The sequence below is a fragment of the Squalius cephalus genome, assembly GCF_949319135.1.
Source record: "Squalius cephalus genome assembly, chromosome: 12".
Lineage (NCBI taxonomy): Eukaryota > Metazoa > Chordata > Actinopteri > Cypriniformes > Leuciscidae > Squalius > Squalius cephalus.
In genome coordinates this window covers 27,368,806-27,390,235 of record NC_137133.1, presented here as the reverse complement: position 1 = coordinate 27,390,235, position 21,430 = coordinate 27,368,806, and the positions used below count along the sequence as shown (strand labels likewise).

General features: G+C 37.9%; 1 protein-coding gene across 1 annotated transcript in view; it reads right to left on the bottom strand.

Moving 5' to 3' along the window:
• The window catches only part of tdrd6a (tudor domain containing 6a), a 33,595-nt gene continuing 12,165 nt past the window's right edge, over positions 1-21,430 (bottom strand). Inside the window, exons 2-16 of the mRNA XM_079889352.1 lie at positions 8,088-13,544; positions 7,816-7,940; positions 7,592-7,672; positions 7,476-7,506; positions 7,256-7,308; positions 7,114-7,168; positions 6,906-6,961; positions 6,757-6,811; positions 4,235-4,302; positions 1,449-1,503; positions 1,266-1,336; positions 1,119-1,176; positions 927-1,000; positions 780-834; positions 1-663 (exon numbers count right to left, since the gene is read on the bottom strand). Of these exons, the coding sequence (XP_079745478.1) occupies positions 482-663; positions 780-834; positions 927-1,000; positions 1,119-1,176; positions 1,266-1,336; positions 1,449-1,503; positions 4,235-4,302; positions 6,757-6,811; positions 6,906-6,961; positions 7,114-7,168; positions 7,256-7,308; positions 7,476-7,506; positions 7,592-7,672; positions 7,816-7,940; positions 8,088-13,500 (6,432 nt within the window). The 5' untranslated portion in view covers positions 13,501-13,544 and the 3' untranslated portion in view covers positions 1-481. The remainder of the gene's footprint in view (positions 664-779; positions 835-926; positions 1,001-1,118; positions 1,177-1,265; positions 1,337-1,448; positions 1,504-4,234; positions 4,303-6,756; positions 6,812-6,905; positions 6,962-7,113; positions 7,169-7,255; positions 7,309-7,475; positions 7,507-7,591; positions 7,673-7,815; positions 7,941-8,087; positions 13,545-21,430) is intronic.

Genomic DNA, 21,430 nt, shown 5'->3' with positions numbered 1-21,430 from the left:
ATTATACAAAAAGTCTGAATAATAACTTTAAGATATGTTCGTATTAGTGCTGCACACAAAGGGAACATTTATTAAAGAAAATTTCAACCAGTTACCACAAAATGCAGCAAATTGCTTTTTCACCACAAGTGTAAACTTTTAAGAGCATCTGAACAAATAACAAAATCCTTGTACAAAGTATAATTTAGAAACAATTTTAGAAATCCAATAAGGAACACAATGAAAGGCTGTGTAATAAATGGAAAAACAAAACAGCCTTCATATCTGCAAAGTGAAATCGGTGAACAGTAATGGAAGGTGAAAACTCCAGCTCAACTCTATGAACATGCAGCAGTGCTTACTGTTGCTACTATAGTTGCTACTATACGGTTTATGGTAACAAGTAGACAACACCACTTAATACAAATTTAAATGTAATAAACAAAATAAAAAAACCATGCACAAACAAAATCAACTATTTTTAGGGACATCAAAGTTTACATTAGTCACGTTTTTCTTTTTCTTTTTCACTCTCCGGCTCACATACTTCTGCATGGGATTCTTGCAAAACACCAACAAAAATGACATCATCGTCAGATGCGTCCTCAATTCTCAGGGTCAGATGAGTGACTTGTGGATCCTCTGAGGTGGTGCAATCAGATGCATTTGACTTCTCTTGTAAGCCTGTGAAGCAAACTACCATCAGTTCAGTTCAACCAGAAATTGTCTCATTACTTCAAAAGAAAAGCATTACGACTCTTTATGACACTTCCATTTAAATGTATACTTAAATTACTAACATGAAGATTCTTCAGCATCAGGATGGATTTCCATGACCATCACTTCTCCCTGAAGCTGAAGTATTCAAAGTAAAGGAGATATTAATAAAAGAAAAAAAGAAAACAAATATGTTTGTGGTTCAAGAATTAACAGTAAGCTTATAATACCGTGCCATCAGATGCTGTGTCAGACTCTGCTCCATCATCACTGGTCAGAACAATAAGATCTTCAGTAACATCTACTAAAAAAATAAAATCCATGGTTTCTGTTAGAATGCTACACATCCATTCTATTGTTAAAATAGAAGCGCTTTACATTAAACTATTTTTAATTGAATATAGAATTCAAACATGACATACTATTAAATGCCTCAGGTAAGGTATTTGTTTCATGCTCAGTCTCGCATGCATCCTGTACCTGCAAAAACATGATATGAGAGGAAAATACTTTCAGCCACGGAGTGGTGTAGGTCTTTAAAAAGACAAACAAGAGAAAAGACAAAACACCTTATCATAGGGAGCAACATCAAGAAAATCCATCAGTAAATCCACTCCGGTACTCATCTTGGCACAGTCTTCTAAAGTCACATTTAAAAAAAAAAATGGAACAGTAAACTACTCTTCCATGCAGATTTATAAACACCAAAACATAAAACTAAAGTATGTTTTATATGAAGAATGCAGGGTAACCTCTTTGCTCTCCAGCTGAAGTATTCAAGTCATCTTGGGAGTGATCCGGTTCAAGCTGGAGTACAAACATATTTAAAAGGGATAGAACACCAAAAAAAATTTAACATTTGCTGTTAATTTACTCACCCTCAGGCCATCCCAGATGTAGGTGACTTTTTCTTCAGTAGACCAGTAAAGAAGATTTTTTACCTGAAACCGTGGTCCTTAGTGATTCATATAATGCACGTCAATGGCTACAGTCACTTTGATGGTCCAAAAATTATGGTTTTATGAAGCAAAACGATCGGTCTGTGCAAGAAACTGAACATTATTTACATTATCTGTAATCCAGTTTGGAGCGTAAGCTACCTGTCGCATAATGACGTAGGCATGAGAGCAAACTCATTGTTGATGCGTTTTGTATAGACAGATTGTCATTATGTGACAGGAAGCTCACGCTCCAGACTGCTGTAAACACGCTCAAGAAGGCTTGCCGAAGCTGTGGATTACAAGTAATAATGTTGTAAATAATTTTCAGTTTCTTGCACAGACCAATCGTTTCTCTTCATAAGACGTAAAGGGACACCAGGCAACTCTTGAGTTTTTTCTCTACGAAGCTCCCCCTAGTGTCTGGTAGTAAATGCTTTCATACACTCTGTCGTAAAAACGAACTGTTGTCACCCCACCCCCCTCGCCACGAGCAACCCAGCTGATCAGCTGTCAACCCAGCTGAGCAGAGGAACCGGCTATTTCAAAACCAGTTATGTCTACCGAGGCAAGTAAAGCAATATTTTCTTTCCAACTGATGGCGATTTTTTTTTATTTTATTGTGTTGTCATGCATACTAGTATTTTTACCGGGAACGAACGATATGAACGAGGCGAACTACTGCTTTCGTGTTTGTTTGTTTGTTTTTGGGAGAGTGGGCATGAGCATAAAATATATATATATCGGAGGCTAATATTTGTCTAAAGTTATATTAGCAAGGTTCATCTAGTAGAATGACGGTTACCTTTGCCTGTCTAAGAAAACATCAGAACGTTTTTCTAGCTCGATCATGATATGTGCAACATGTTTATTGCCTATTATCAGACGCGTTGACTTAGTGACATAAAATAAAAGTGTAAGTTACACAAATAAAACCGACAGAGGAACGGCCAAACAACTACAGAAATCAAACGTGTTTGCTAATGACAATGCCTAACATCAAAGTTATAGTATCTAGCGTAACGTTACTAGTAAGCAAGCCCGTAACAGACAGCGATCATAATAAAAAAAACTTTACAGACAATAGCAAACATCCTGAGGTCACAATTACTTGAAATTTAAATATTAAACACAGTTTATTCCAAAGATACTTACAAGTGCAACAGCAATAAGGCCAGGTCAGCATCCGTTTTGCAGGCTTCTGTTTCTCTCAGTTCTCACCATTCTGAAAAAGCCGGTCCGATATTTAACTTTACTCGAGTCTGACTTATTGCTCGGTCAGTCTCCCGTTTCCTCTTTCGTTGGTCCTCCGACAAAGATTTCCTAGCTTTCTGCTTCTTTTTACAGGCTCAGCCATAACTAAATCTATCGTTGCCCTTTGCTTAGCTAGCCGGTGCTTGAATGGGGGCGTGTAATTACGTGTGCAGTGCCGTCAAGCAATTCGTTACATCGCGAGACCTGATATCACGCGATACTTCCTGACACCGACCCGCGTCCCAAAGTTGCAAGTGAGTTTTTTCCGCTCTCGGGCACCAGGGGGGTGCGAAACCACCACCATTCAACCCGAAATAAGTAATATAACCATTCCACTGACTCCGAAGCTGTTCAGTTAAGGTTAAAAAGTTACCTAGAGCCCCTTTAAATGTATTGTCAGGAGCCACCAGCAATAATTTTGTTTTGCTGGTATATGTATGTTTTGTTAGTTTTTTTTCACTATCAAAGTGATGGTAGCCATTGACTTGTATTATACGAAGGACCATGGTTTCAGATAAAAATCTTTATTGTTATACTGAAAGAAAAAATGTCACCTACATCTTGGAAGGCCTGAGGGCGAGTAAATTAACAACATTTTAATTTTGGGGCGAACCATTTTTTTAAACCATTTTTTATTAAAAGGTCATTAGTTCACCCAAAAATGAAAATTCTGTCGTTTATTACTCACCCTCATGTCGGTCCAAACCCATAAGACAAATGAAGATATTTTTGATATCCTCCATAGACAGCAACGTCATTGCAAAGTAGTAAAGACATCGTTAAAATAGTCCATGTGACTAAAGGGGTTCTTCAACCCTAATATTATGGAGCGACGAGAATACTTGAGTGCAAAAAACAAAAATAATGAATTGATTCAACAATTTCTTCTGGTCGGTGTCAGATCTCCTATGCTATTTGCGTAGTAAACAGTACAGCGCTTCCGGGTTCTACGTCAGAACACCGGCTCACTATTGGCCAGCTTCTGCATCAGCATCACACGCATGTCACACTGCGGTTACACCACAAACAGCATAGGAGATCTGACACAGAAGAGAAGAAATTGTTAAAGTTATTTTTGTGCACAAAATTAATTCTCATCGCTTCATAAAATGAAGGTTGAACCACTGTAGTCACATGGACTATTTTAACAATTTCTTTACTACCTTTCTGGGCCTTGAAAGTTGCAATCCCGTTGCGGTCTATGAAACCTCAGAACGTTCAGAAACCTCTCGGATTTCATCAAAAAGATCTTAATTTGTTTTTCGAAGATGAACGAAGGTCTTACAGGGTTTGGAATGACATGAGGGTAATTAATGACAGAATGTGTTCTTATTATGTGTACTTACACTCAGTACTTGAACAAGTGCACCTTCCCCCACTTGAACAAGTGCACCTTCCCCCAATGTATCTTCAACTAAACACAAACAAGAAATTCAGCCTTTAAATGCATTCAGATCTAAGATACTCACATCAAAACTTTTCACAATGACTTCATATTTCATTGTCTTACAATATAAAGATATTCATTTTTATTAAAGTGGAATTTAATAGATTTAAATTATAGCAGTGGTTCTCAACTCCAGTCCTCGGGACCCGCTGCTCTGCACATTTTGTATATCTCCCTTATTTAACACACCTGAACCAGATCATCAGCTCGTCAGGAGAGACTCCATGAACTGAACGTGTCAGATAAGAGAGACATACAAAATGTGCAGAGCAGTGGGTCCCGAGGACTGGAGTTGAGAACCACTGAATTATAGCATTTTGGATAGTTCACCCAAAAATTCTGTCATCATTTACTCACCCTCATGTCGTTCCAAACCCGTAAGATCTTGTTCATCTTTGGAACACAAATTAAGATCTTAATGATGAAATCTGAGAGCTCTTTCCATTGACAGCTACGCAACCACCACTTTGACGCATCAAAAAGTTCATAAAGAGATCATAAAACTAATTCATACAAATTGAAGGGTTTGTCCAAATTTTCTGAAAAGACACGATAGCATCATATGATGAACAGTTTCAATTTAGGCTTTTATTCACATATGAACAATCAACGCACTCATTAGTTATGATAAACAGAACTAATGAGGTTCATTCTCGTGTTTCGCAGGAAGTTTGAGCTTGGTTGAGCTTCAGTGGATAAAAGCCTAAATTTATTATGTTCATCATATAAAGTGATCATCTCTGCAGAAAAGTTGGGCTAAACTGCTCAATTCATATGGATTAGTTTTATGATCGCTTTAAAGGGGTCATGAACTGGATTGTTTTATTATTTTATAATGTTGCCTGGGGTGCCCTTATAATGTTAGTATGATTTTTACATCAAAAATTGTCATAATTTATAAATAAAAGCCATTTTTCCAAGCCTGATTTCAGCCTCAGGTTTGAACGCTCCGTTTTAAGGGGCGTGTCTGCTGTGAGACTGCAGTGCAATCGCCCACTGCTGTGATTGGCTGACATGCTTGCATATGAAATAGCTAGTATTACATGAACTCTCTCGAAAACTTTTACTTCGTTTTTACTATTACAGCTATCGAGATAACAAATCGTGAAAAGTATCGTTTAGAGCATTATATTTAAATCTATTCCATCACATGAAAGGTTGCAGCATGATGAGCACTGACTGAGCGGATGACAGACAGTCTGTTGATCGCGTGAATAAAGATCTTATCATTGCAACGCAATTTTTGCACTCTCACAAATGCTTACACCAAATCACAATGCAAACACGATGTGAATACACAGTAAGAGCTTCGTTGTGTAGTGTAACACTGTCATTATTTCATCACGAGTTTGGTAGGTGTCCAGATAAGCTCTCGCGGCTCGCGCTGTGCTGTTTGATTGACAGCTTGGGCGAATGGAAAGGGATCGTTCTTTGATCGCTTTCTGTACGTTAATTTAATAACAGTTTAAAAAAGATTATTTTCATAATACTACGAGAAATGATGTGAAGTTGATCGTTTAGTCACTGATGCATAAACAGTATTGAACGATTTTAAGAGAAAGATATCTGAACTTGAATAATTACACATCAGAAATCACTGATCGCAGATCAGGCATTAGAGTACACATGGTTACTTACATGTTGCTGGCAGATCCGTCGGGAAATTGTGATCGACTGATTTAATAAAGTTTAACCATGCTGGAATCCTAAGGAAGCTTAATGCAGACTGTCTTCTTCCACAAACAGGCACTGCACAATATTTAGTAAACAGCATGTTTATTGCTTGGAAGTAGCTCGATCCGGTTTAGCAATCATCATGTCGTCCTATGTTATTTAGCATGTTTGGGCGAATCGGTGGGCGGGGCTAAACAGGCCGTGTTGAAGTAGGCGTTGATCTTCTTTTGTGGAGGCGGTGTTTTATCCTCTTTGACGTCATAGTTCCCCACTTTGAAAAACGAGTCGTTTGCTGAGCCTGATGTCTATAAAAGCTTTTATTGGACTAACAAGGTAGTTTTCAGTTCTGAAACTTACAGGATATTATTATAGTATGATGATCTCTTATATGTCAAAAGCTCAAGGAAAATTTGATTTCTCAGTTCATCACCCCTTTAAGAACTTTTTGAAGCGTCAAAGTGGTAGTTGCGTAGCTGTCAATGGAGAGAACAGAAATCTCTCAGATTTCATTAAAAATATCTTCATTTGTGTTCCGAAGACAGACAAAAGTCTTACGGGTTTGGAACAACATGTGGGTGAGTAAATGACAATTTTCATATTTGGGTGAACAAACCCTTTGTGAATTATTTTATGTAAACAGACATTATACAAACTATAGAACATTCATAGAATAAGTGTACTATTCACTTTGTAATAACTGAAGTACCAATACTTTAATAAATAGGTATATCAAGCAAGCTCACTTACCCTCAGAATCTTCAACCAAAACACTGGAGCAGGACACACACCCCTTGTCTTGAGGCTGCATTTATTTACATGACAGTAATCAGATAGCTTGAAGAGTTGTTCATGTTCATTCAATTGCTTTTGATTGGTAAAACAGCACCACACTGTACCTGGTCTGCAAGTTCATCGCCTGGATCCATTTGGTCAATGAGCGTTTCCTCTTCATCTTGACATAAATGCAAAATTTAGTTCAAAATAGCATTTTTTATTATGATTTACACCATAGTATAAAATAGTAATGCAAGTATATAGCTTTTTCTTCATTTCCTTAGTGGTATGTGATGCAATTATTCTGTAAATAGGTATATAAACTCATACCATTTGGTTCTTCAGACTCCAAAGTGACTGTAGTTCCATATTCTGCATCTTCGTCCTGATGTATATAGAGATACAATTAGTTTCTACATGTTGCTCTATTCCCAACTGCTGTAAACATTCTACTTACCACGATTAAACATACATTTACCTTTGAAGCACTGTTCTTCAATGAGGTACATGTTCCCTTGGTTACATCTTGAATAGTTACAATTTAATTCAAATGAAGAGATAGAGAGAGGGAAAAAAATGCTGTCACCTTTTATGGCATTGGTGGAGAACAATGAGAATGATAAGTATTGTGCCCTCTATTTTTTTCCGTTTAAAGATATAATACATATAATAGATATAGATATAATACATACCACTTGGAACTGCAGCTTCAATGCTTGAAGTCTGCAATTAAAACACTGGATGAGTAAATAATGCTTTCTCATTTTTTTTACACACAAATGCAAAAGTAGATTCTAGTGTTCCACACCTGCAATGGCTTCTCTGGTAGAATTTCAAAGATGTTGAGTGGATCTACTACCACCTCAGAATCATGCTCCACAAGCAAAACCTGAAAAATACACAGAAAAAAAATAACCTGAAGATGAATTTGAAGTCAGACAAGACAAAAAGTACAAGTTTCTTTACCATAAAAATAACAAGGGCAGCTCTTAAAACAAACATTTGTGAATTCGAAGAGAAAGATACACTCACCAATGCAGCATCTTCAGAAACCTTTAAAATTCGTGCTGTGCACCAATTCCTCCTTACATGAGACCAGATCACACAATCTGACCCAACAGGCTTCTTCTCTGTCGATCGCCTCAAATAGCCCAAGTCTTTAAAAAAAAAAATATATATGTATATATTATTATAATTAGGCCTATATTTAAATAAAATAAAGAATTAAAGAAGGGAGAACTCTTGTATAAAGTGAACACTATCTTTAAAAGTTGTATCACAAAATGTGTCAAATGCAGACTTACCTGACTGAATAATCTCATATGATGGTGAATCTGGTTCCTCAACAATGCATAATTGAGAATCAGTGTTATTCATCAAGAAGCTTTCTATATTCTCGGAGGAAATAGTAGATGTTGCTCCCTCAGATTGCGGTGGCAAAACTACAGGAAAAGGTGTTGGGTCAACATCTGTCTCTTTAGCAAAGGCATGCTGGTTTGTTGTGTCAGATGGACTTGTGAAACTTGAAACTGGTTCATCTTCTGTGATGCATGTGGTATCCAGGTTGCGGTGTGTTTCAGAGGGCACTATACTGCAAGTATCAGATGAGGCAACATTTTCAGCAGTCATCTCAAGTGGGCCATCTTGAGCTTCATTTCCAGCTTCTGTATTTCTCAGGAAATCAAGCTGCTCTTGTTCAGAAAGTTGCATTTCAAGAACTGAAGTGCACGTTTTGTCATCAACAAGCTCAGTGTCTGCATCAAGGGTAACTTCAGAGTCAATATTAACTTCAGCAGCCACAGAGTCATTGGCAGACACCAGTTCTGCTCTACTTAAGAGTTCATCTGATGGAGTTTCAGGACTTTGACTTTTCCAATAGCTTCTCATGGCATCATTGATGAAAACACCATTACAATCCAGCTTGACGAAGTGTGGCGTTTCAGAGTCCCCCATTTTCTCAACAGTGATATTTAAAAGCTTGTCATTAACTAGATCAAAAAAAGCATCTTCTGCCGCCTTATCCCAGAAACCCTTGGAAAGATCAAAACCTTCAAGCTGGCAGTTAAATGCCTGAGGGGGAACATCTGATAGCTCGGGTGGAAGTGCTTTGACATCACCCATGTTGACTTTTGATTCATTTCCATAGTCTACGAAGGTAATGGAGAGTGTGTCAAGGTCCCTAGATGTTACTTTAGCTCGATACCACAAATTGTCTTCATTGAAGAGAGCAATGCAAGCACTTCCCGCTGGCACAGAGTCCTCACTCAAAGTTGTATCTGATGCATTACCAGCAATCTGTAAAGCATCTGAAATCTCTTGAAGTTTGTCCATTTCCACATATTGGCACCAGAAGAGCTGAGGACCCTTGATAAATGAGGGGTATCCATTGATCATTTGACCAGCTGATATGTCAGGGTCCTTATAAAGGGTACAGACCTTGATATCAGACATCTGATGCTTGACACCTGTAGTCAAAAGCTCAGCTGCTGGTGCAACTTCATGCCTGCAGGTGGATCCCAGCACTACACCATTAACATTGAGTTTCACTTCCCACACGGTCCCTGACATTTTAACGAACGTGCACATGACCTTTTCAATGTTTTGATCAATTACTTGTTTGAAGTTGGGTGCAATTTCTTGGTCCACGCTGTCAACATTTAGTTTATGTACAGAGCAGTGAATGCTGTACCTAGGAAACGAAGCAAAGGATTGATCAAGACGACATATTTTTGAGGCAGAAATCACAGCCGTGTTTCCAAAGTCGACAAATTCAACGTCAATTTTGTCATCAATGTTTTTTCGTACTGCTGCACGGTACCAAGAGTTATCATCAGGAAACATTGCACAGACCATGTTTCCCTCACAAATCTCACTAGAATCAATGTTTGCGCACCTTGACTGGTCAGCATTCAACTTCTCTACAAGTGCGTAAATGTCATCCTCATCTGCTGAAAACTGAACAAAGAAGCTACAAGGGCTATTGCAATGAGAGATGAATACCTCAGCTTCTAGACCAGGTTTTATTATTTTCACTGGGAGCGCCGATTCTTGGAGAAGAGCCTGGGACTTTGGTTTAACACCATCAGTTCTGTCAGATGTACATGGGTGACGTACATCACCTCTATCACTGGACTTTCTTTGTGGTTCATTTTGCTTCTGAGAATTATGGATTGTCCCAAAATCTCTTGTTGGTTCTGGTCTACCATCTGTATGGAATCCCCACTTGCTTCGTGGCTGTTTTGATTCAACGTTTCCTCGTTGCGCTGTGTGACTTTCCCGGGATTGTTGAACTTGATCTGTGGTATCTCTCTTAAGACCACTGGAACTTTCCTTTCCATGGCTCTGTGCCTGAACGTGCGCACTTTGGTTCTTTGAACTATATCCTTTAAGTGGGCTTGGTTCAATTCTATGGATTTCATTGTGAAACTTCTGTCTGATCAGTGCATTCACTTGAGTTTTTCCCTCATAAAGTTCCACCATAAGCTTTCCTCCAGGTTCTTTTGCCACAATCAAAGCAGTGAAACAATGACTGTCCACAAAATTTTGAAACCAATTTTCCACAGCACATGGCACATTTTCTGGCATATCTGACAGCCCACATTCAATTGCCTGCACTGGGACGGACATAATCTCTCCTGCTTCAATTGGAACTGGCAGCAAGTCTGATTTATCAACTTCCAATGTGTCGCCATAATCCACAAAATTGATCACCACTGACGGTTTTGAAGACTTTATCTGGCCTCTGTACCAAAGTCCATCTGTGTATTTTGCAAAGCAAACAGTTCCAAAAGTCTGAGGACACTTGGTTACCTCTAGCTGACGGCATAGGTAATTGACCTTGTCTGCAAGTTTCTCAATCTCATCTGAATTCCTGGCGAGATGGCAAAAGAACTGAGTGACACTTTTCACAAAGGTGACACTCACTTCCTCTTCACATCCAGTCTTGACTCCATGTGTGGAATAATAGTAGGTGTCCAGGCGAAAGGGTGGGAGAGGCACTCTCTTAGAGGGTGCACGATCAGCTAGGCGCCTCTGGACAAGGAGATTGCAAATGCTTTGGAATGGGGTCTCCAAGTCCACCACATTGAACACAACTTTCTGGGAATCATACATTACAGCAAAAATGGTGCATTTCAAAGGCACGTTCATGGATGCTGCAGTATCAACAAACTCTCGAAACTGTAATGTGGCTTCAGGGCTCCAGTCTATAGCTGAGTGGGAAACGGGGTGGATCAGATTATACAAACTACATCGAAAGGCTTGTCCTTTCATCTTCAAAAATGCTGGACTGATCTTTCGAAGATCTTCAATGGCAACTTTCTTTGTCTGCCCATAGTCAACGAACAAGACCTCAACATGAGGCGTTTGGTGTTTTTGAATGACCAAGGCTCTGTACCATATCCCAGTTTCAGGATGACGAGCAACACAAGCTGCTTCCAAAGGTGGCTGAAACTCACTGTGAGCATAGAAACGCTGAATATCTTGCATTAGCACTTCTAAGCATGCAGCATTTCGGGCTTTTTGGCACCAGAAGTCATTTGGACTCTCAATGTAGGATACGGTTACCTCCAGTGAACTTCCAATTGGAAACAAGTATTCCTTGAAAACCGATGCACTTTCCGCCACAGCGGAAGAACTGGAAGGCGTCTGAGGTCGAGTGCCTGTCAAGAATATGCCAGAGGTGTGTGTGGTTTTTAAACCACAAGATCTTACAACAGAATTATCCACAATGTTCTTTTCACTTTCTGCAAAATTTGCATTGCACAACAATTTATTCACATCATTTTCTCCATCTAAACTCGGGTCCACTAATTGAACCATGTGAGTGTCTTGATGCTTGTCTTGTACGTGCAAATCAAGTTTTTTGTCTTCGACAAGTTTTGAAAAGAACAACGTAGCCCTCTCGTCCCAGTGTTTCAGTCTCGATTTAATGCCATGGAGGGAGCACTTTACTGCCACAGCTGGCAGCTGCTGGAATCTCATAGGCAACTGTCGGAGGTTGAAACAATCAACAAGTTCGGTGTTGCCGTAGTCAAGGAAGTAAACTTCTGCTTTCTTGTCAATTACCTTATAGACAGCTGCTCTATAGAACACACCATCTTGGGCTTTAGCTGCACAGAGGAGACCAACAACAGGCTTTCTTATCAATCCTTCAGCGCTTGTTGGATTAATGTACAGATTTCCAAGGTCATTCATTAGCTGGTCGAATTCATCAGCGTGACTCTGAGTTTGAACCCAAAACTTTCCAGGGTTGTCAACGTGCTGCACAACAGCCAGATGTGAAGTGTTAGGTGTGAGACTTTCTGTGAAAAAGACTGGTTTGTTCCCTTTAAGGTCAGAGTAGGTTTCGTCAATGTGTGAGATCTCTGTTGTCTCCAAAATCTTGCGCTTTTGAGATGATGGGCTCTTCTGAACAGCAAAATCTGCAAGAGTCATTTCAGAGTCCAGTGAACATTTCTGTTTCAGTTCAAACAATTTGTTGATGTTTGTGTTCTCCTCTCCATAAAGCGAGACATAGTGAACACCTTCAGAAAGGCTTTGATACTGAAACTTGGCAATCACTGTGCGGTTGAGCAGGAGCGATTTCAGATAATCAATTTGTGAAGCTGTCCAACCAACACCTCTGTCAACTATTCCATGAAGGGAGCACACGTACGTTACGACAGGCATCCTGAAGAATTCAGAGGCAAGATGCCTGACATTCTCAACTTGTACAAATTGTTTCTTCCCATAATCCACCTGCAAAACCTCAACCACATTGTTGGCAGACATGACCTGCTGCAGCACTGAACGATACCACTTGCCGTCACTTCCTCTTGATGCACACGGGCTGCCCAAATTCTCAGGTCTTGCAAAATTTCTGCCAACTCTTCCCTCGTAATGCTGAGTTATCTGTTCGGTTAACTTTTTCAGCTCCTGAGAGAAAACCTTAAGCTGACAGAATATTCGAAATGGACTTGTTACTTCTGTGACCATGACAGTCTCAACAGTATCAGTTTGTAGCTCTGGGTACATGTAGGCCTGCTGCTTCTCCATTTGCTCAATACTCTCAACTGGTTTTGGCCTAATGGAAGAAATTCTCTGAGGTTCTCCAGTTCCATTGCTGGTCTGTAAAGATCTTGCAACAAACTCCTTGAACCGATCACTGTACAATTTCTTTGCAAAGCCCATTTCAAACATCTGTCTGGACAGACAAGGAATGTCAAGAAGGAATGTTCGATGAGGCACAAGAACATCTTGAACCGAAGCATTGACTCTTCGACCACAGAAGGTCTTCATGAACTCGAAGGCCATCGCTGACCATTTATTTTCAGGAGACAGTGGTAACACATTGGCAAGAACACAGAATTCAACTTCAGGGGGAAGATAGAAAAAGTCACTTTTTCCCCATGCAAGAGTGTTAACAGTGGCACATAGTGTTCTGCCTTCATCGATTAAAAACACGCTGTACTCTTCAGTGTCTCTGGAAACTATACGGGCTCTATACCATGTTTCATACACTTGTACAAGGCACAAGTCACCAGGGTTTCCATCTGATTCACAGAAACTCTCTCTGGGGTATTGTATCTCCTTTTTCAGCTGCTGATAAGCAAATTTCCGGTCTTGGTCAAAATTTCCCCAAAACTCTACAAGAACACATGATGGATTCAGATTAACTCTGGTAATAAGTACAGGTACATTTGAACCTGTTGATGGGAGCCCCGGTATAGAACACATTGTGATTTCCTTTGTGACTCACTCACTCTGGTATTTAGGTGTATCTAGAAAGAGAGGGAAAAAGTGAAATGTATTACTAGTCCATAATCAAGGCTCATACTTAAAAACAAGAAACAACAACAAAAAAAACATCCCATCAGAGGTGAAATTCTGTGGGCGTATTACAGAAAGATCCTAACTTTAGAATCCTTTCCTGGGCAATTCCAGCGTTATGGACGTGACATTTGCAGTCAAAACTTGAATTTTTAATTCTCAGAAAATGCATTTAATACCAATATATTGTAAACATCTGTTTATATTTCCATACTACCTTAATAAAGGAGTCCAGACATTAGAAAAATATCAGTCTACGCATGCGTTTTATATTTAATATGAGGGAAATACACATGCGTTACGGACGTGACAAAAAAAATCTCTAACTTTTTGTTGCCAAAATATTTTTAAGTAATTCTGTGAATTACACTGCACAAACCAAAAGTAATAGTACCCACCGAATGAAGAAGGGTTGGCTCTCCACAGAACATAAAATATTCATTTTATGTTATTTTTCGTTTTCGCATTTATGAGGAAAAAACAATGTTACGGACGTGACGTTACGGACGTGACCGCTCTGAAAGCGGCACTAAAATACTGCTTAAAACGTTCACAGAGACCTCAAACAGGCATTTAAAACACCAAATATTAAGGATTGGCATTATAAGCAAAAATAATATTCGATGTTTGTTCGAAAATCGTACCTCTCCCCCAACATGCTCACCGGTAAGACGCGTTCACTCAAATCCAGCTCCAACATTACATTTGAGTAGGCATTTAGTCTCATATTAATGTTTAAATAAAATAATTGTATATTTTTTATTTCATATGTTGATTATATGAAAGGATAACAGCATGAGTAAGATCATAAGATGCAAATATATCGGATACGGACCGTATCATACGGTATATCAGTGGGCAGACATGATTTTGACCAATTCTTTAGTTTTTTTTTGTTTTTTTGTAGAAAGCCTTTCTTTAATGTGAATTTCGTTTTGTATAAATTGTATCTTAATTTTAATCAATGTTTCATCAACCAATTGCCTGGATTTTTTTAAATCAGAAGAAAATAGGCTATAGCAGACAATATAATCAGGACACAGAGGCGCCGTCGCGTGAAGTGGAGCGCGCCTCATAAATGAACCGAAACTCCGCGTATAATGTAGGCTACTTGCCTCACATACCTGAGAAACATATCTATAGGACGTCTGAAATGTCTACTTTTAAACTACTTTTAAGTCGTGAGTCAAAATGATTGCAATATCACTGTTATTTTGTCAGCTTGATCGCGGGATTATGATGAATATTCATGTTTTAACCAAGAGGGAAAAACGCGACATCCCGAAGGAAGTGTCCTATGGCTATAAGACATATGCTCTTAAAGTTGTACTGTATCATATACTACCTTCTGATATTCATATTTCGTCCTGTAACTGGCAGAGGAAGAGAAGATCCGTTAATGTGCACTTTATCCGCCGCGCACTGAGGCGCTATATACAGAAATATACCACGCCGTATTAAAGAGCGGTCTCTATTGTTTACATTTTGTTATAAAATAGACTGAATTTGAAAGTTGAGACATTTTTTCATATTAAAACTAACAAAGCACAAATATTATTGCGATTATTGGATATGCACTGAATATATGGTAAGCCTGCAACCGATCACAAGTGCATTTGATTTGATGTGAAGCGTCCGTAACGGTCACGTCCGTAACGCATTATTATGGTTGTTCAAAGCAAAGTAGTGGAATGAAATGTCGATCCTAGTAAGCATAAACATAGTTTAGCTTTGCATATAAAGTTTCAAGTTATTTGCATTTATAATTGTTATATTATATAAACTTAATCTTTAAAACGTTACGGACGTGACAGAGCACTGAAGCGTCGAGACCTCTTTATGAAAGCCCTTATAAATTCAACAGGCAGTGCTGTTATGACCAAATTAGTATATTTATTTCTCAGGCATGCCTCCATCTTTCAGCAAAATGCTTTATGTTCAAATTAAGTTTTTAAAAGGGGGGTCTTTGATACCTCTTTTGAAAGCATGAAATATGGCTGGTTGAAATTAAAATTTTAGCATTGTTGCTCACCTCATATGTGGTGGAAAAACAAGGCAATTTTCTTAAAATTTCTGATACAGCACATTAATACAGTATATTACAGACCTAAATGGACAACTTAAAAGGGGTTTTGATCTTTAGGTAAAAACTTTATTTTTTCAGGGTAAGGATGACCTTTGCGTGGAATTGCCCCCCTATCTGTTTGGTAACCATGGCCATTTCAGTTAGGACTTAATTTAGGACAAAGGCTATTACAGAATGACATTTCTTAACCCTCTGGGGTCTACGGTGTTTTTGGGGTCCTTGAGATGTTCTGACATGCCCTGACATTTGTGTTTTTTTCAGTTGCTTATAAACATATTAAATGGCAAAAAAAATGTACACACTATTTAGCACAAACAGGGCTACCATAATATGTGAGCAACAAGAATGTACATGTCTGCATTTTTGAGAGAATAATGTTTATGCGTGGTTATTGAAAAAACTAAAAACTAAAGTTTCTGAAATAAGGCCATAAAACACATTCTAAATATGTGCCAATAAGACTTGTCTAATGGATGTCATCACCTAGTGTTTTTTCTTCAAAATGATGTGAAAATCACCCTGCCTTATTCACATAATACATTGATTTGAATTTTGCAAAGCACTTTCTGTTTGGAAAGGCAATATGCGGAGTGGGCGTCAACGATCATGCATATTTAGTGGTTCACACCTGAAGAGACAATGGGGCCTGCATACTTAATTAGCCATTCATTCAGGTGAGTCACTGAGCCACAAGAATGCAAGAGCAACAGTTGGAATCATCTCAATTCTTTTTTATTTTTCCACATATTGTGCTTGCAATTTGGCCTATAATATCCAAGGAAAACATGTCTAGTAATTGTACAGTTAATTCTCATACTGTATTTTCAGTTTTGGAATATTTATCCTCTCCCCAAATTTGTCACTAATAAAACACAATAAAAATTATTTAAACAAATAATTTTATAGGCTTATATTTACTAGGGCTGGGTATTGGCAAGGGCCTCACGATACGATACATATCACGATACATGGGTCACGATACGATATATCACGATACGATACGATACAATACAATACATATTGCGATATATTGCAATATTTTTTTTTTAAATCAAAAATGTAATAAAAAAGAAAGAAATAGAGCTGAATATACAACTTTTTATGTACCACCTGGGGTATTCTGGTATGTGTATCACTCAATTGTATCCAATTTATTCGCAAAGGTATTTGCATTGTGTCGAGTGTGTCTGCGTGCGCGAGCGACAGTGCGCGAGAGACGGAGTGTGTCTGCGCGCGAGAGAGACCAAGTGTGCCCCAGCATTAGAAGCCTAATTGGTACATAATATTATATACTATAAGAGGCATGGAAGTTCGATTAATGGACAGCAATAATCAGTATTACAAACGTCTTGTTTTGAACTATTGTTTATAATAATTTAATTGTTGTTTTTATTTATATTGTTGTCCATTAATCGAACGTCCATGCCTCTTATATAATATTTATATATTATTACTACATACATTCAATCTTATTTAATCCTCCATATGGAAGTTTATGTGCTCGAATTATTTATATTTATTAAACAATAGTTCAAAACAAGACGTTTGCACTGATTATTGTTGTCCATTAATCGAACTTCCATGCCTCTTATAGTAATTATATTACTATGTATGTACCAGTCCAATACTAATGCTCGGACTCGGTTTCTCTCGCACGCAGACACAGTCGGTTTCTCTCGCGCGCGGATACACTCGGTCTCTCTCGAGCTCTGTTGCTCGCTCGCGCAGTTCGCTTCGCTTTTGTCCAGTCCGGCGCCTCATACAACTGGACAGTTGACACCTTAGCAACTGGACAGCGACAACTACAGCAGCGGCGGAGGAGGTCGTTTGACGCACACAGAGGGATTTGATAAAAAAATTATTATTATTTTTTTTTTAAAAATATCGATACTAGAGGTTGAAATATCGATACACTATCGTGAAAAAAAATATCGCGATAGTTAGCTGTATCGATATTTTTGCACAGCCCTAATATTTACCTTTTAATAGTTTGTTTACATACCTTGTAAATATATTTTTTTATTAAAAAGGTTACAATTACAACAACAATTCAAGTGTAATCTTTCTTTGTAAAAACTAAAGTATACATTTTATCATACATATTTCAAAGTTAAGGATTTGATTGATTATTTGATAACTTTCTTTTTGACAAAACATACTATATTTAACATGAGCAAATATTGGCAAACAAAAGCTTATTTGAGGTGGCAGATATTTTACAGTAAAAATGTATAATCTATCCAAAACAGGGCTCCAAACTGCGACTAAAATGGTCGCATTTGCGACCAAAAATATTTATTTGCGAGTGAAATTTCTGCCAAGGTCGCCATTGGCGACAATACAAATTAACTCCCTTTAATTGTAAAATTTGCATCCTACGTGCATGTTTTATAACCAGTAGCCTATCGTAGGGGTGTGCGATATGACGATTTTTGATCATGGACGATTAAAATGTCTCCACGATCTGCTTTTGAAGAAATATCGTAGAATCGTGCATTCTAGTTGCTGTTCTGGCGCCTCTGTCCCAACATACTGAACAACGCGACGTATATTCACATAAAACGTTAACGCAGCGGAACGGGACACTGCAGTTCACAAAAGTTAATAATTTGCATGTGCTTTAATGCCTTGTCGGTTAAACATTTAATTCGCGTGCTGATAAGCTGTTCTAACGTGTGCGTTTCTCAGCGCGTACATGTGAAGCTCACATGCACTAAAAGCCTGTCTACCAGCGCCTGGATACTGGACTAAGTTATCTTTCGAGTCTTATTGTGCTAATACTGTTAAATACACACAAGGTTTACATAAACAAAGTCGGTTATGTCTAAAGTGAAAGCAAACTTGAGAAAATTGAGAGAAAATCTGCTTGTCAAATGCATGTATATTAATAATAATAATAACAATAATTCATTACATTTATATAGCGCTTTTCTCGGCACTCAAAGCGCTTTACATAGAAGGGGGAATCTCCTCAACCACCACCACCACCACCACCACCACCACCACCACCACCACGCGTCGCGCGCAGCTCTTAAAGAGACAGTAGCAATTGTAAACACGCTGCCGCTTGTTCTTAAAGGGATAGTTCACCCAAAAATAATTCTCATTATTTACGCACTCTAATGTTGTTCCAAAACTGTATTAATTTCCTTCTAATATTTTCTAATATTAACAATTTGAAGAATGTGGGTAACCAAACAGTAGCTGGTCCCCATTGACTTCCAAAGGAGAAAAATATACTATGGAAGTCACTGGGGTACATCAACTGTTTGGTTACCCACATTCGTCCAAATAACTTTTATTTTCAACAGAAGAAAAAAAAAATATTCAAGTTTAAAACAACTTGAGAGAGTAAATTATGATAATTTGAATTTTTAGAACTATCCCTTTAATGTTAATGAAACAACAAAATGCAAAGAGAAAATTACTCACTGCTCTTGATTGATAACTTTAATAGTAGCTTTAATAAGTATCAATTTATAATTTATACAGTGAAGTCTATGTTTTGTTTTATTTTCATATTTGTTAATTTAATTACTTTCTTCAATGCTACTGTTAAATACACCTACTGTAGCTGAAAACAAAACACTCTTTATTTCATTTGTATATTAAGTTGTGTATGTGTAATGTTTATCTTTGATCTGAATATTTAATAACAAAGAAAATAATGACTACATTTTTTATCTTCGCCCCTTTCTGCCATTCTTTTTTATTTTATATTTTGTTACCTAAGGCTTTGTTTTTAAAATATGGACATTAGTTTGGCTGTAATGCTCAGTCACAAAATAGTAAAACCAACATAAAAAAGAATTGTGATAAAATCGTGAATTGTGATTTTCCTGAAAAAAATCGTGATATGATATTTTTGCCATATCGCCCACCCCTAGCCTATCGCTTCATTTGTTTTGTTAACGTCATGAAATGAGATGCTTTGCGTGAACGTTTCACTGAGTGAAAGCGCCAAAATATGAACTTATGAAATAGTTCATAAGTCGGAAGTGACATTCAGTTACCAAATAAGCTCCAGTTCCCAGAACATTCACAAGATGAAAATGCTGAAACTGTAAGAAGAGGAGAGACATGCACACAACAGGGTGACTAAAAGTAAGTGCATTGTTATGTGGCTCTTAAAAAAATTATTTGGCGCCTGTTTTTTCCCCCTATAGGAGCCATTGGCTCCTTAATTGATTTTTTTGTTTGGAGCCCTGCAAAACTAATCAAGGAAATGTTGTCTTTCATATGTCTGTAACATAGGTCTTTCATTTTTATTATAAGAAATATAAATGTTAATTTGCAGTTTAATACGTTGCTTATACAAATACATTTTATTTCAACATATTTCAGTCCATTTTTACTCAGTATAGCAATACAGTTTGCTAAAACCGAAACATTCATTCACAAACAGAAACGCCTGACTGTAACGTTGTTTTTATGAAATATTAGGGCATGTTAATTTTCAGTTTAATACGTTGCTTATACAAATAGCCTACATTTTATTTCAACATATTTCTGTCGATTTTTACTCAACTCAGTATAGCAATACAGTTTGCTAAAACATCATCATTCATTCACACAGAGACGCAATTTAAATTTAAACTGTCTTTTTGCGAGCTGTGATAAACAGCACCCATCTCTGCGGCTGCCGTTCATTCATTCACAGAAACGCGATTAACTTGAGAAGGAAAAAAAACTTACTACATATTCGGATCCTCTCTCCTGCAATACCCGCACTCTGAGGTAGATTTTACATTATTATTATTCCTCACAGCGCTGCCAGATGGTGTAAACAACATATGATTAAACTTGTGTTTTCTCGAGCTGATATGGGGGCGTTCACAGGTTTGCGTGGATTGCCTCAATAATTTGCGTTTGAATAGCATGCGCTCTCCGTGGGCGGAGTCATATTACATTTGAATTAGCTCTAATGAGCTCGACTGGAATCGCTCTCTTTTAATACAGATTTCACAAGATGAGAATATTTGTTTTTTATATAAATTACCTCATTTAAAAGAAGATAATTCAAGCTTCATGCCTGTGTGTCTGTATGCCTGTTTGACTGAGTATTCGCTGAGTTAGTTCATTTTCGGACGCGTTTCAGAATGGTCTTCACTGACAGAGAGAAGGCAGAACTCGCATCACGTTTATTTTTCTTTATTTGGCAAAAAGCACAACACTTTGTTTTTATTGTGAGTATACACAAAAATAATACACATTTAACAGAATCGATTGATGTATGAAACTTGCTTGTAATATCAAAGTCCACAGAGCAAAATTAATTTCTTTTGAACTGAACTGAAAAAAAGCGAGCCTATCGCGCCGGCGCGATTGTCGACCCCAGGGGGTTAAAGGACAATTCCGGTATTTAACACTTTGAGTCTATTTTGTAGTTTGTTTTGGATGAACAAGAGTGGTGGACAAAGAAATTGACAATGGTTCCTGTCGCGACTTTTTGACTATTTTAGAATTGCCCATGGCCGCATTAGAATGGGAGTCAATGGCCATGCACAAACATGTCCTTAAAACAACCCTTAACGTTCGTTTTCAAAACTGTGCAACTCACCGAGTGGTTAGTGGTGTTCGTTGATAATTAAAAACAAATATATCGGCGCAATGTATGATTTCAATCCGTTTATTTTTCTATAGTGGAACTATTTTTTCAGATACCTCACAACCGCGTATAAACTTCCGCTCTTCCGCAACTTCCGTTGCTCTGCTCACGCTAGCCTTCTGAGAGACAGAACCGAGCGAAAA